The sequence below is a fragment of the Chelonia mydas genome, chromosome 23 (assembly GCF_015237465.2).
Source record: "Chelonia mydas isolate rCheMyd1 chromosome 23, rCheMyd1.pri.v2, whole genome shotgun sequence".
Taxonomy (NCBI): domain Eukaryota; kingdom Metazoa; phylum Chordata; order Testudines; family Cheloniidae; genus Chelonia; species Chelonia mydas.
The window spans coordinates 18,221,040-18,234,066 of NC_051263.2; the positions used below are offsets into that span (position 1 = coordinate 18,221,040).

At 49.0% G+C, this 13,027-nt stretch overlaps 1 protein-coding gene across 1 annotated transcript; it reads right to left on the reverse strand.

Annotated features, from left to right (window-relative positions):
* Positions 1 to 7,519: 7,519 nt before the first annotated feature.
* LOC102935708 (olfactory receptor 1L6) lies at positions 7,520 to 8,458 on the reverse strand. Its single transcript, XM_007069578.2, has one exon. The coding sequence runs from the start codon at positions 8,456 to 8,458 to the stop codon at positions 7,520 to 7,522; it is 939 nt and encodes a 312-aa protein (XP_007069640.1).
* Positions 8,459 to 13,027: the final 4,569 nt, after the last annotated feature.

The window sequence follows — 13,027 nt, forward strand, 5'->3', positions numbered from 1 at the left end:
GCTCTGATTTAAGCTTTTCTGACCCTCTGTGCTGGGGCCAGGTTTAAGTCACAGAAGGATTTTGAGGATTTCTCACTCTCTTGTTTTGGGGAGTAGATTTACTTCCTCTCCTTTTTTTGGGTGGGGCACTCTGCTGCCTTTCTGAGCTGGGTTGTCTCTTGCTGTCTCTCCTGCCATCTGAACTATGGGAAACCAGAGTAGGCCTTGGCAGTATGGTAACACACCAGGTATTGGCTTGGCTAACCAAGTAAGCCCGTTTCTGACCAGAGAGGATGGTACAATAACACCCAGAGTTCTCAAGTAACTATGTAAACAAATTCCCAAGAGATTGTACAGGAATACACCAAGCCCTCGTAAGATAAGGATGGGATGGCAGGATAATGGATGAGGATGGTTTATTTGAACTAGCAGGTATAAGGGTGGTAACAAACAACATCTGGAGTGTAATACGGAACTTGTTTGTATTGATGTATAGAAGAAGAAGTCATAGGAGGGGCATCTTTGTAGCAATCAAGGGGACAGCATCCTGTTATGGTGAGCAAGCCTTTACTTTGTCACAGACATACATATGTTAGTGTCCCTGGGCCAGGGCATTGGACAGGGCGCTAGGACTGTGCTTTGCTGACAATAAACATGGCCGAGTGCCTTTGCCACCAACCCGAGCCTGTGGTTTCTTTATGAATAACATTGAGGTCTGCTGAACCGGCACACGGCACTCTCTGCTAATCCAGGTAACACTGGAGCTCCGAGAATAGCAGCACTGGCAGCCTTAACAATTCTGCCACATCTCCAACGCTCTGTAGCATGAACCACACTTGTCTTTATGGAATTTCATCTTGTTGATTTCAGACCAATTCTCCAATTTGGCGAGGTCTTTTTGAATCCTAATTCTGTCCTTGGAAGTGCTTTCAACCCCTCCCAGCTTGATGTCACCTGCACATTTTATAAGCATCCACTCCAGTCTGTTATCCAAGTCATTAATGAACATATTGGATAGCTCTGAACCCAGGACTGACCTCACTAGAGACTATGAGCTGCCAATGTGATGTGGCTGTGAAGAAGGCTAATGCAGTCCTACTGCGTCAGGCAAGATATTTCTGGTAGAAACAAGAGAGCGTTAGTGAGACAGCCCCCTGGAATACTGTGTACAATGCTGGGCTCCCATGTTTATGAAAGATGAACTCAAACTGGAATAGGTACAGAGAAGGGTTACTAGGATGATCTGAGGAATGGAAAACCTACCCTACGAGAGGAGACTCAAAGAGCCTGGCTTGTTTAGCCTAACCAAACGAAGACTGGGGGGAGATGTGATTGCTCTCTGTAAATACATCAGCAGGATAAATACCAGGGAGGGAAAGTTGTTAATTAAGTTAAGGGCCAATGTGGGCACAAGAACAAATGGATATAAACTGGCCAGCAACAAGTTTAGGCTTGAAATTAGATGAAGGTTTCTAACCATCAGAGGAGTGAAGTTCTGGAACAGTGGGGGCAAAAAACCAAACTGGCTTCAAGACTGAGCTTGATAAGCTGATGGATAGGATGGTACGATGAGACTGCCTATGATGGCCTGTAGCCCATCTGCGACTGCTTGCAGCAAATATGTCCAATGGCTGGTGATGGGACACTAGATGGGGAGGGCTCTGAGTTACCACAGCAAATTCTTTCCCAAGTGTCTGGCTTGTGGGTCTTTCTCACATGCTCAGGGTCTAACTGATCACCGTATTTGGGGTCAGGAAGGAATATTCCCCTAGGTCAGATTGGCAGAGACCCTGGGGGTTTTTGCCTTCCTCTGCAGCATGGGTCATGGGGCACTTGCAGGTTTAAACTAATGTAAATGGTGGATTCTCTGTAACTTGAAGTCTTTAAATCATGATTTGAGGATGTCAGTGACTCAGATGGAGGGTAGGGGTCTATTACAGGAGTGGGTGAGGTTCTGTGGCCTGTGAAGTGCAGGTCAGACTAGATGATCGTGATGGTCCCTTCTGACCTTAAAGTCTATGAGTCTTGATACGCCCTCCCAGTTGGATAGCGAACCATTGATGGCTACTCTTTGAGTACGGTCTTTCGACCAGTTGTGCACCAGCCTTATAGTAATTTCCTCTGGCCCGCATGTCCTGGGGGACTGTGTCAAATGCCTTACTAAGGCTTATGTGTCCCAGGTGGGTTGGTTTCTGGGGAAGCGATGAGAATGGTGCCATGAAAAAGGAGCCATCTTGCATGACTGAATCAGTGAATGAATGAGCCTTTAAATGGCTGCTCCTGGGGGTGCAATTGTGCCCCATTGCCCTGTTGAAAGGGATTTCCAGTGATTGTGTCCGAATCCTCTCTCCAGTGATCATGGACCTTCCGAAGTGGCAGTTATGGCGGTTGGCCAGACCCCTCCCCATCAATGTCCATGGGACTTTACAGAGTGGCAGTTATGGCAGTTGGCCAGACCCCTCCCCACCAATGACAATGGGACCTTCCAAAGTGGCAGTTATGGCAGTTGGCCAGACCCCTCCCCACCAATGACAATGGGACCTTCCAAAGTGGCAGTTATGACTCTTTGACATTTCATCTCCCGTCTCCTGTCGTCCCCCCCAGTGAAATGGTTCGTTCCATCAGTTGCGAGCTTTGGAGCTTCTCGCCTCCTTGGAAGGGACCATTTCACAAGCAGGAGGGTGCAGGGGTTGAGATATCTTGGTGAATGCATTGGATGTACTTTTCCCTGTCAGGAAATGTATAAATAATAACCGCCCCCGCCACACACACCCACGCTTTGTCGTGTGAATGACTCCTTTTCAGTCTGGGGGGTTAAAATACCGGAGTCCGGGATAATTCTCTATCTCCCCTGCAGGGGAAAAATGGTCTGTCCCAAGCCCAGAGGGGCAGTTGGTTGCTCCTCCACCCCCATAGGGAGGGAGAGGGGGCAGTAAACACAGCCCTATATGGTGGGGGAGGGGGAGTAAACACAGCCCTATATGGCGGGGGAGGGGGAGTAAACACAGCCCTATATGGCGGGGGAGGGGCTCACTTGCAGCCCTAGATGGCAGGAGAACAAGGGGAAATGGCTCCCACAAGATGAGTCTACATGTGGCCGTGAAGTGAGGTAGCTTGTAGGAAAGGTGCCCCCTATTGTTAAGATGGGTTCATAAATGCCAAGGCCAGAAAGGCCCGTTGGGATCATCCTGTCTAACCTCCCCCCCCCCCCCCCCCCCCCCGCGCACCATATGGCCCAGGTCCTAGGTCGGTCCTGGGTTCATTCCTGTTTGAACCAGAGCCGATCTTTTAGACAAACACATTTGGTCCAGAGGATTGAGAGATCCAAGCCGTCGGCCGGCACCACGTCTTGCCCTCGCCTTTCTGTCGCACTCGGAGTTGGGAGAGTTTCGAGATTATCGATCGATTCCAAATTGGGATCATCTCCTGGGACCCCCCCGTCACACAAGCCAGAGAACGACTCCAAGACAATTTGTAGAGCAGATCTCCTAGGGAAACACCCCAGCTTGATTGAAAAATTGTCAGGGATGGAAAAACCACCATGACCTTGGTCATTTGTCCCGACAATTAACTCCCCTCATCATTAAAAATGTACACCTTATTTCCAGCCTGAATTTGTCTAGCTTCAACATCCAGCCACTGGATCGGGTTAGACCTTCCTCTGCTAGACTAAAGAGCCTGTTATTAAATATTTATCCCTCACATTGGTACTTATAGACTGGGCTCGAGACACCCTTTCACCTTCTCTTTGTTCGGCTAAACGGATTGAGCTCCTGGTGTCTCTCACTACACGGCAGGGTTTCTAAATCTGGAGACTTGTGTTTTGCGGGAGTATAGTTGCATATATAAGACAAAGCCCCTGATATTGGTTCGATCCTGGTTTTATCGGGACGTCAACTCACCCTAACCAGGACTGCGGTCGCACCAGGGCCAAATACAGAGGAACTAGAACCAATCTCCAATCTAGTCAAGAGTCCCCTGTTTATCCATTTAACATAGGAATACACGGCATAGGCACACCCGTCCCCACCCGGGTCTCCCTGCGCGCCCACGTCCAACTCCTCCCCAGTGTGTTCATTACTGATAATGAATCCACACCACTCTGGGCATCGTTAAGGCCCTGGTGCCCTCGGGAATGGGAGCGGGGGGTGGAGGCGGAGCGCCTGATGAGCTGTGGTGGAGTTTGTGGTAATTAACAGGACGTTTGTTTCCAAACTGGCATTGTCCAGGAGACAGAGTTCAGAGCTTCGTCTCCTGGTGCAAGCGCAGATCTCTGTGAGATGCTTGGAGTCAGTAAGACCCCCTGACTATGGTGCACAGAGGTTGGGCTGCAACCCCAGATTGCTGTGTCCAATTCCAGAGGGATTCCACCCCCCAGCAATGGCTGCAGGAGACTATCTGATTCCAAAGGGTGAGGAGAAGGACTGGATGGAAGCTGGCGCCCCCTATGGGAGGAAGGCCTTTGTCTCCTTCCCTGCCCACCGGAGCTGGCCAGTGCACTACCCTGATGCCAAATTAGAGCCGGAGCCCCCGAGAGGGAAAAGACCCGTTTATCCCATTCCCTGTCGCCCAGAACTAGCCACTCCCTCCAGTGATAGTGCTGCATATACAAACCCACTGGCGTTTGTTCACAAAGCGTCTAAGCCCGGTTACATTTTCACACCGGTGCAAGAGGATGTGACTGAAGCATTTTTAATTTTATCTATTTATTTATTTCACAGTTGCAAGAAATGACGGGAGAGGTCGGCGAATCATTGCTTCATGACAACCGACGTTGCGATTCAAAAAGATAAAGCTTGCTACCTGTGTCAACACAGGGGGTAGCTGTGTTAGTCTGTATCCACACAAACAACAAGGAGTCTGGTGGCGCCTGATGCATCTGAAGAAGTGGGTTTTTTACCCATGAAAACTTATGCCCAAATAAATCTGTTAGTCTTTAAGGTGCTGCCAGACTCCTTGTTGTTTTTGTGTCAACACAAATTGTCAGCATCACAAGGTCCAGCAAAATTGACATGGTAAATGTCTTTGGATCCCACGCTAAGATGTTCTCAAGCAGCAGATTTCCCACTTTGCCCTGCTGCCGGTTTCGATGATTGTCAGCAGAAATATTTCATCGCCGGGTTGCGTGCATTGGGGGAAGTCGATGCTTACGCATAAAAAAATGAATCCTTCCAAGGCTACAGACGGAGCAGTATGTGCGTGTGTGCATGAAGCAAGATAGTGAATATAAAAAGCACCACCTCGTTATATATATATTTAGGGCTGTCAAGAGATTAAAAACATTAATTGTCATTAATTGCACGATTAATCGCACTGTTAAACAATAATAGAATACCATTTCTGTTTAAAAATTCTCCATTTTCAAATATGTTGATTTCATTTACTACACAGAGTACAAAAAGTGTACCGTTCTCACTTTATTTTTGATTAGAAATATTTGCACTGTAAAAAAGAAACAGGAGTAGTGGTATTTTTCAATTCATTTAATACAAAGGCAACCCACCACAAGTGGACTTTCAGTAGAGTTACTTTATTCCTTAAATGTTACCTGGACACACATCTCACAGTCGTGATAAGTCACGAGCTTTCTGGAGATACCTCACAGGTTCCTCTTTATGGCTAAAGATCCCCTAAGACAGGTGTTTGGTGGAGTGAGTTTGTCAGGACTGAGTTGCAAAGACCTGGGGACCCTTCACCAAGGCACCTCTATCACTGCTTCTTACCCAGTGGCTAAGCCACCAATGGGGCTGTATGAGGTTGTACCAGATCCTGCAGTTCTAGCCAAAGGTCCTAGGTATGATTCCCTCTCAGGGGCTGTGGCTTTTTCATGGATTCTCAGAGTGTTAGGAATCATTAGGAAAGGGACAGATAATAAGACAGAAAATATCATAGTGCCCCTATATAAATCCACGGTCTGCCCACATATTGAATACTGTGTGCAGATCTGGTTGCCCCATCTCAAAAAAGATAGATTGCCCTGGAAAAGATTCAGAAAAGGGCAACAAAAATGGTTAGGGGCGTGGAACAGCTTCCACTTGAGGACAGATGAAGAAGACTGGAACTTTTAAGCCTGGAAAAGAGACAGCTAAGGGGGGATATGAGAGAGGTCTATAAAATCATGACAGGTGTGGAGAAAGTAAATAAGGAAGTGTTATTTACTCCACATAACACAAGAACTAAGGGTCACTGTAGTGATGCGATGACTCACCGGCACGGCACCTCCTGCTGGTTGTCTCGGGAATTAGCTCTTCCAGCCCAGAGCAGACCCATGTCTTGCCTGCCACTGGCCCCCGTGTCCCTCCCAGACCCCGGTGCCCTTTACCCTGGGGTTCTGCCCCAGCAGTACACCCACTCTGGGTCTCCCCTCCCTGAGGAACCCCAACCCTCTAAACCCACCTTGCCTCAGTGGCTACTGCCAGTCATCATCTAACCCCTGCTCACTGGGGAAGACTGCAGTGTAATGGCCACTCATCACTGGCAAGGGGTTAGGACCAGCTGCCTCTGCCTATTCCCAGGCTGGCCCTCTGCAGCCCCAGTACCTTTCCTGGCCTTTAGCAAGGCCTGCAGCCCGGGGGTTTACCAGGCTGGAGCTCTCCCACTCCCTTTGCCCTTCCCCAGCATTGCTCCACTTAAGGTACCTCACTCTCAGGCAGCTCAACCCTTCCCACTCCAAGGCTAGAGTGAGACTCCCCAGCTTCTGGCCTTCAGCCTTCTTATAGGGCCCATTGTGGTGTGATTGGGGCATGGCCCCAGCTGTGGCTGCTTCCCCCAATCAGCCAAGCTTTTCCCTAGCTGCAGCCCTCCCCAGGGCTGCTTTAACCACTTCAGGGCCAGAGCGGGGTAACCACCCCGCTACAGTCACCCAATGAAATGAATAGGCAGCAGGTTTAAAACAAACAAAAGGAAGTATTTTTTTTCACACAACACACAGTCAGCCTGTGGACCTCCTTGCCAGAGGATGTTGTGAAGGCCAAGACTATAACAGGGTTGAAAGAAGAACTAGATAAGTTCATGGAGGATAGGTCCATCAATGGCTATTAGCCAGGATGGGCAGGGATGGTGTCCCTAGCCTCTGTTTGTCAGAAGCTGGAAACGGGCAACAGGAGATGGACACTTAATGATTCTTGTTCTGTTTATTCTCTCTGGGGAACCTGGCATTGGTCACTGTTAGCAGACAGGACACTGGGCTAGATGGACCATTGGTCTGACCCAGTATGGCCGGTCTTATGTTCACAACTTTGACTCTTTGGGCCCATTTATATTATCTAAATTAATACAACAGATCTTGTGGTTGATCCAGTCTGGCCATGCCCTTGAGAACATGTCTTAATTTACCCCCTTTTCTATGGAAAGACTTGGGTTGCATGTAAGTGTGTGTGTGTAGGTGGGTGTGACCCTGCATATGTGTTAGTTCCACCAGCCTTATGTCTGAGGAGAAAAGAACCCAGGTATCCTGGTGGACCTAAGGGGGAAAGGTTCCCTGGACACATCTTAGGTGGAAAGTCCATACCCAGTGCACTGATGGAGCCGCAGGCTGGACTCACGTGCCCCGAGCCAGTACCTTCCTCCTTACCCTCCTCAGGGCTGCAGCCACGTCCTTGTTCCTCAGGCTGTAGATGAGGGGGTTCAGGGCGGGTGCCACCGCTGTGTAGACGATGGCCACCTGCTGGTCACGCTCCTGGACATAGCTGGATGCTGGCCGGAAGTATATCCAGGCCACAGAGCCATAAAAGAGCGTCACCACGGTCAGGTGGGAGCTGCAGGTGGAGAGGGCCTTGCGCAGGCCGTGGGCAGAGCGCAGGCGGCCCACAGTGACCCCTATGCAGGCGTAGGAGGCCAGAATGAAGATGAAAGGGGCCAGCACCACCAGGACACCTTCGGTGAAGGCTGCCAACTCATTGGAGAAGGGCCGGGTGCAGGAAAGGTGCAGCAGGGGTGGCAGGTCGCAGAAGAAGTGCTGCAAGTAGTGGCTGCAGTAGCGCAGCTGGGTGGCCATGATGGTGTGCAGCAGGGAGTGGGGGATCACCACGGCACAGGAGGCAGCAGCCATCTTGAGGCACAGGGGCCGCGTCACCACGGCAGCATAGCGCAGTGGGTTGCAGATGGCCACATAGCGGTCATAGGCCATGGCGGCCAGCAGGTAGCCCCCCATGTTGCCCACAGCCATGAAGAGGAAGAGCTGGGCCATGCAGCTGGCAAAGGGGATGGCTCGATGCTGGGTCAGGGCATGCACCAGGGCCTGGGGCAGGGTGATGGAGGCGAGGCTCATGTCCAGCACAGCCAGCTGGCTGAGGAGGAAATACATGGGGCTGCGGAGCTGGGGGTCAGCCCACACTGCCCCAAGCAGCAGAGAGTTGCCAGCTAGGTTCACCAGGTATGTGGTCAGGAGCCCTGCGAAGATCAGCGGCTTCAGGTCCCGGCGTTCGGACAGACCCAGGAGCACGAACTCAGAGACAGATGTCCAGTTGGCATGGTCCATGGCGAGGGACCGTGGTGGCACCTGAGCGGAGAGGAGAAGGGAGTCACTAGTGATGTAACGTGCTGACGAATTATGCCAGCCCTCTTTGGATAACGGTTTAACAGCTCAATTTTGTTTTAAAACTGTTCCACGTTGGAGACACCAACCCAACCCTCGCTGAGTTCTGCTCATGGTTACTGACCCTTGCTGTTAAAAATTTACACCTTACGTCTTGTCTGACTTTGTCTAGCTTCAACTTCCAGACACCGGCACTCAGTATTCCTTTGTCTACCAGACTGATGCTCTATGACACTGGCAAACCAAGCGCCTGCTCTTGCCAAGACAGCAGGCAAAAGCTAAGGACTAACAAACTCATAGCTGGAGGCCAGAGCGGTTCACCTGTATGGTAGTTTTGCTCAAAACAGGGATTAGTCTCATAAGAATGTATTTAGCGTTTTGATTCTATGTAATGCTTGTAAATTGCTGCCAGCATTAATCTCACTGACAATGTCGGTATTCCCAGCTATAAGAAAATATGTATGTTTTGCTTTATAACTTAGAAATTGTTTGCTCTGAACTTGGGAACCCTCCCCGCCACCCATACAGAAGGACTATCCAGATCAGATGGGCCACCAAGGATCATCGCAATGCAACGGATTGGTTAATGACCCTGTCACACCTGCGAAATGCTATGTGCAAGAAAGTTCATCCTGGGGTCTCGGAAGCTGAATGAAGGAAATAAAACAGAGTCACAGGAAAATCATCCATCTCTTTGTTGTTTGAACTCCGACAGGGCCAGACACCAAACTGAAGCCAGAGATCCCCAGGGGTTACCTCTTGGGTCTGCCCTGAAAGACCCTTTGACGGGACAGAACTCTGTAGGTCGGTCACTCACAGGATTTCAATGACAACTCATTGATGTGTATGTATTTGCTCACTTTAACCTGTGAACAACTCTCTTCTCTCTTTTTCCCAGTTAATAAACCTTAATTCCAGGGTGGTTACAGGTGTTGTCTTTGGGGACTGGAAGCAACCTGAATGTGGCAGGATTTTTGGTGGAAGTGACCACTGATCACTACAGACCTCAAGATGTCATCAAGTCCAGCCTCCAATGCTGGGGCCTAGTAAACCTAGACCAGGTGTTTGTCTGGCCTCTTCTTAGAAACCTCCAATGACTAGAGATCCCACTATTGGAAGCCGGCTCCAAAGTTTAACTACCCTCAGAGTTAGAAAGTTTTTCCTAACCTCTAACCTAAACCTCCCTTGCTGCAGATTATGTGGACATAGAGAACAATGGAGTCCCGTCCTCATTATAACAGCCCGTAACAAATGTAAAGACTGTTCTTCTTTTCTCAGGACTAAACATGCTCTGTGTTTTTAACCCGCTCTTCTAGGTCAGTTTTCTAAACCTTTCCTCATTCCTGTTGCTCTCCTCTGGACTTTCTCCAGTTTGACCACATCTTTCGTGAAGTGTGGTGCCCAGAACCGGACACAATATTCCAGCTGAGACCTCACCAGTGCCAAGTAGGGCGGGACAGTTACATCCTGTGTCTGATATACAACATTCCTAGTAACACACCCCAGAATATTAGCCTTTTTTCACAACTGTTTCAATTTGTTGACTCACCAGTTATTTCCCATTTTCTAGCTGCGCCTTCGCCTGTCCCTGCCCTAAGTGAAGTACTTTGCTCTTCTCATTTTTTCAGTGCCACCTTGTTGTATTCAGACTGATTCTCTGATTTGTTGAGGTGGCTTTGAATTCACACCCTGGCCTCCAAAGTGCTTGCAACCCCTCCCAGCTTGGGATCAGCTGTACATTTCATAAGTGAGCCCTCCACTCCATTATCCAAGTCATTAATGAAAATACAGGCTAGTCCCGGACCCTGGACCGTCCCCTGCAGAACCCTGCTAGATATGCCTTCCCAGTTTGACCAAGAACCGTGAAAACTACTCTTTGAGGGCAGTCTTTTGGCCAGTTGTACGCCCACCTTTTAGTAATTTCATCTAGACTACACTGGGGGGGAAATAACTTCCTGACCGCTTCAGATGACCAAATGAAGCCCTGAAGCATGCGGCTGGATTCTAGTCATTGTTATAATACCAAGCTCCAAGTGTTACAGACATGCTGAGGGAAATGCAGGTAATTCAAGGAAATGCAAGGCCCATGAAGGAGTGAAAAGGGGATTCATAGAATCCAAGGCGAGAAAGGAGGGAGGTTCTGAAATAACCTTCCACTTGGAAAACAGCCTAACTGGTGTTAATGGGGCCTGCAATTCATAAAGGAGGTTGATCACCTGGAGAGAGTTCAGAGAAGAGCCCCAGAAATGACTGAAGGATTGGAAAACCTGCCTGATAGTGAGAGATGCAAGGAGCACAAGCTATTTAGTTTAACAAAGAGAAGGTTAAAGGGCGACTTGATGCCAATCTAGAAGTGTTGAGATGGGGAACAATAATTTGAATAATGGGCTCTTTGATCTAGCAGAGAATGGTCTAACCCAATCCAGTGGCTGGAAGTTGAAGTTAGCCATGGTGGCTGTGATAGCCTGGACTTGAGTCCATGACTCAGGAGGGGGCCTGTAGGAAAGCCCTAGATACCACAAGATTCGAGTTAAAGTTTATGAGAGTCACACCGTGGCGAGTACGCCGCTGAATATTTCCAAGCATACACCAAGCAGGCGCTACACAGGATGTCTGGAAAACCTACCTGAGAGGGGCTCAGTCTGCTTAGTTCATTGAAGAGCCAGTGAAGACAGGACTTGGTACCAGTTTGGAAACATGCTCGCAACCCTTCACCTGCATCTGGATCCTGCCTGCAGCCCTGGGCCCCCCCAGCACCACACAGGAAATGCAGAATGACCAGAGGCTTGGGGACAGGTCAGGCTCTGGGAAAACTCTCCTGTGACGAGAGATGAGAAAGATCAGGGTTGTGTAAAGTGTAAGAGGGAGCATGACACGATGAAAATGGGACAGAGAAAAGAGCTTGGGGGATTCTTTCCTCCCTGTCACATAGCACAGGAACAAGGAGACAGCCCATGAACTTACAGTGAGAAATTCAAAAGACATACTCATGCACATAGGGACTGTGGAACTCATTGCCACAGGATGGCATTGAGGCTAAAACCTAGCATGATTCAAAGAGGGACTGGACATTTCCAAAGGGAAGAGGAACATCCAGAGTTAGATTCTCTCAAACTAACTAAACATTGTGGAAGGGATCTTAAACCTCATGCTTCAGGGAGGTTTGAAATCTCTAGCTACAAGTGGTCAGGAGGGAATTTCATGCAGGGTGGACAGTTGCAGATCCCCCACCTTCTTCTGCAGGATTCAGCTTGTGATATTGGCCCGGGCCGGGGATGGATTCTGTATGAGAGGGGAATTATTCTGACCCAGTCTGGCCATTTCTACACCAGATCTGCCCCTTTCAACTCACACACAAGGACCATTGTTCATGATAAATCTTTGATGGCCAGCAAAGGGCTCTGATTTTGCCTCCTCCTACCCAAACTTTCCCTCAAAAAATGTCCACCTGCACAAGTCAGAAATTTCCCACTAGATGGATTTCTCCCTCCCCTCTGTAGGTGGAAAACTTTTTTTTTTTTCAGCACAATGGGAAATGTCCCACCTTTATGGAAAATCCCCAGCTTTCCCTCCAAAAAGCCCAATGTTTTTCTCAGTTCGGGGCCAGCAAAACCCTAAAATTTTAGGCTAAAATCATGAAAAAATATCTTTGGATTTTCAGGTTTCAGAGTAGCAGCCGTGTTAGTCTGTATTCGCAAAAAGAAGAGGAGTACTGGTGGCACCTTAGAGACTAACCAATTTATTTGAGCATAAGCTTTCGTGAGCTACAGCTCACTTCATCTGGAATTTGTGCTTTCTTTCCAGGGGCTACTAACTGCAGAGTTGCCCACATGTATAAATGAGCATATGCAGCTTTAATGAAGCAAGCCCCTTTATTAAATTGCAGCAATGGAGGTTTAGATTAGATGTTAAGAGACACTTTCTAACAGGCTAGCGAAGCCCTGGGAGAAATGACCCAGGGCAGTTGGTGGAATCTCTGTGTGGGAAGTTTTTAAGAACGGGTTAGTCAAACCCCAGTCAGGGATGGTCTAGGTAATATTTAGTCCTGCCTCAGGAGCCTGGATAGATCAAGGGCCCTTCCAGTCCTACATTTCTGTGATTTGAGTCGTAAGGTGAAAGCAGGACAGAGAAAACACCTTAACACGGATGCTAAGAAGCTTCCCAGAGATCGCCCCAGGGCCCAGGTTGGGGTCTGTCCTTGAAACTTCGCAAGTTCATAGCAGACCATGACCACAAACCTATCAGCAGGGCGCAGCTTCAGGGCATAGCTTCAAAAGGCTGGAGTGGGTTTTATGCGTAACTAGAATTGACATCTTCTTAGACATCCCCCACACAAGCCTCCTGATGCTGCTTGGCCACGTTTCTGTTCTTATCTGACTCATCATTCCATCTGGTCTTTTGAAGTGTTTTCTCATAGATGTGTAGGTGGGTGGGTTCATGGAGACCCTCTAGCGCAGTGGTTCTCAACCAGGGGGACACGCACCCCTGGGGGTACACAGAGATCTTCCAGGG

Coding starts and splice junctions, on each gene's coding strand:
- LOC102935708 (XM_007069578.2), bottom strand. CDS start 8,458: ATGGACCATGCCAACTGGACATCTGTCTCTGAGTTCGTGCTCCTGGGT.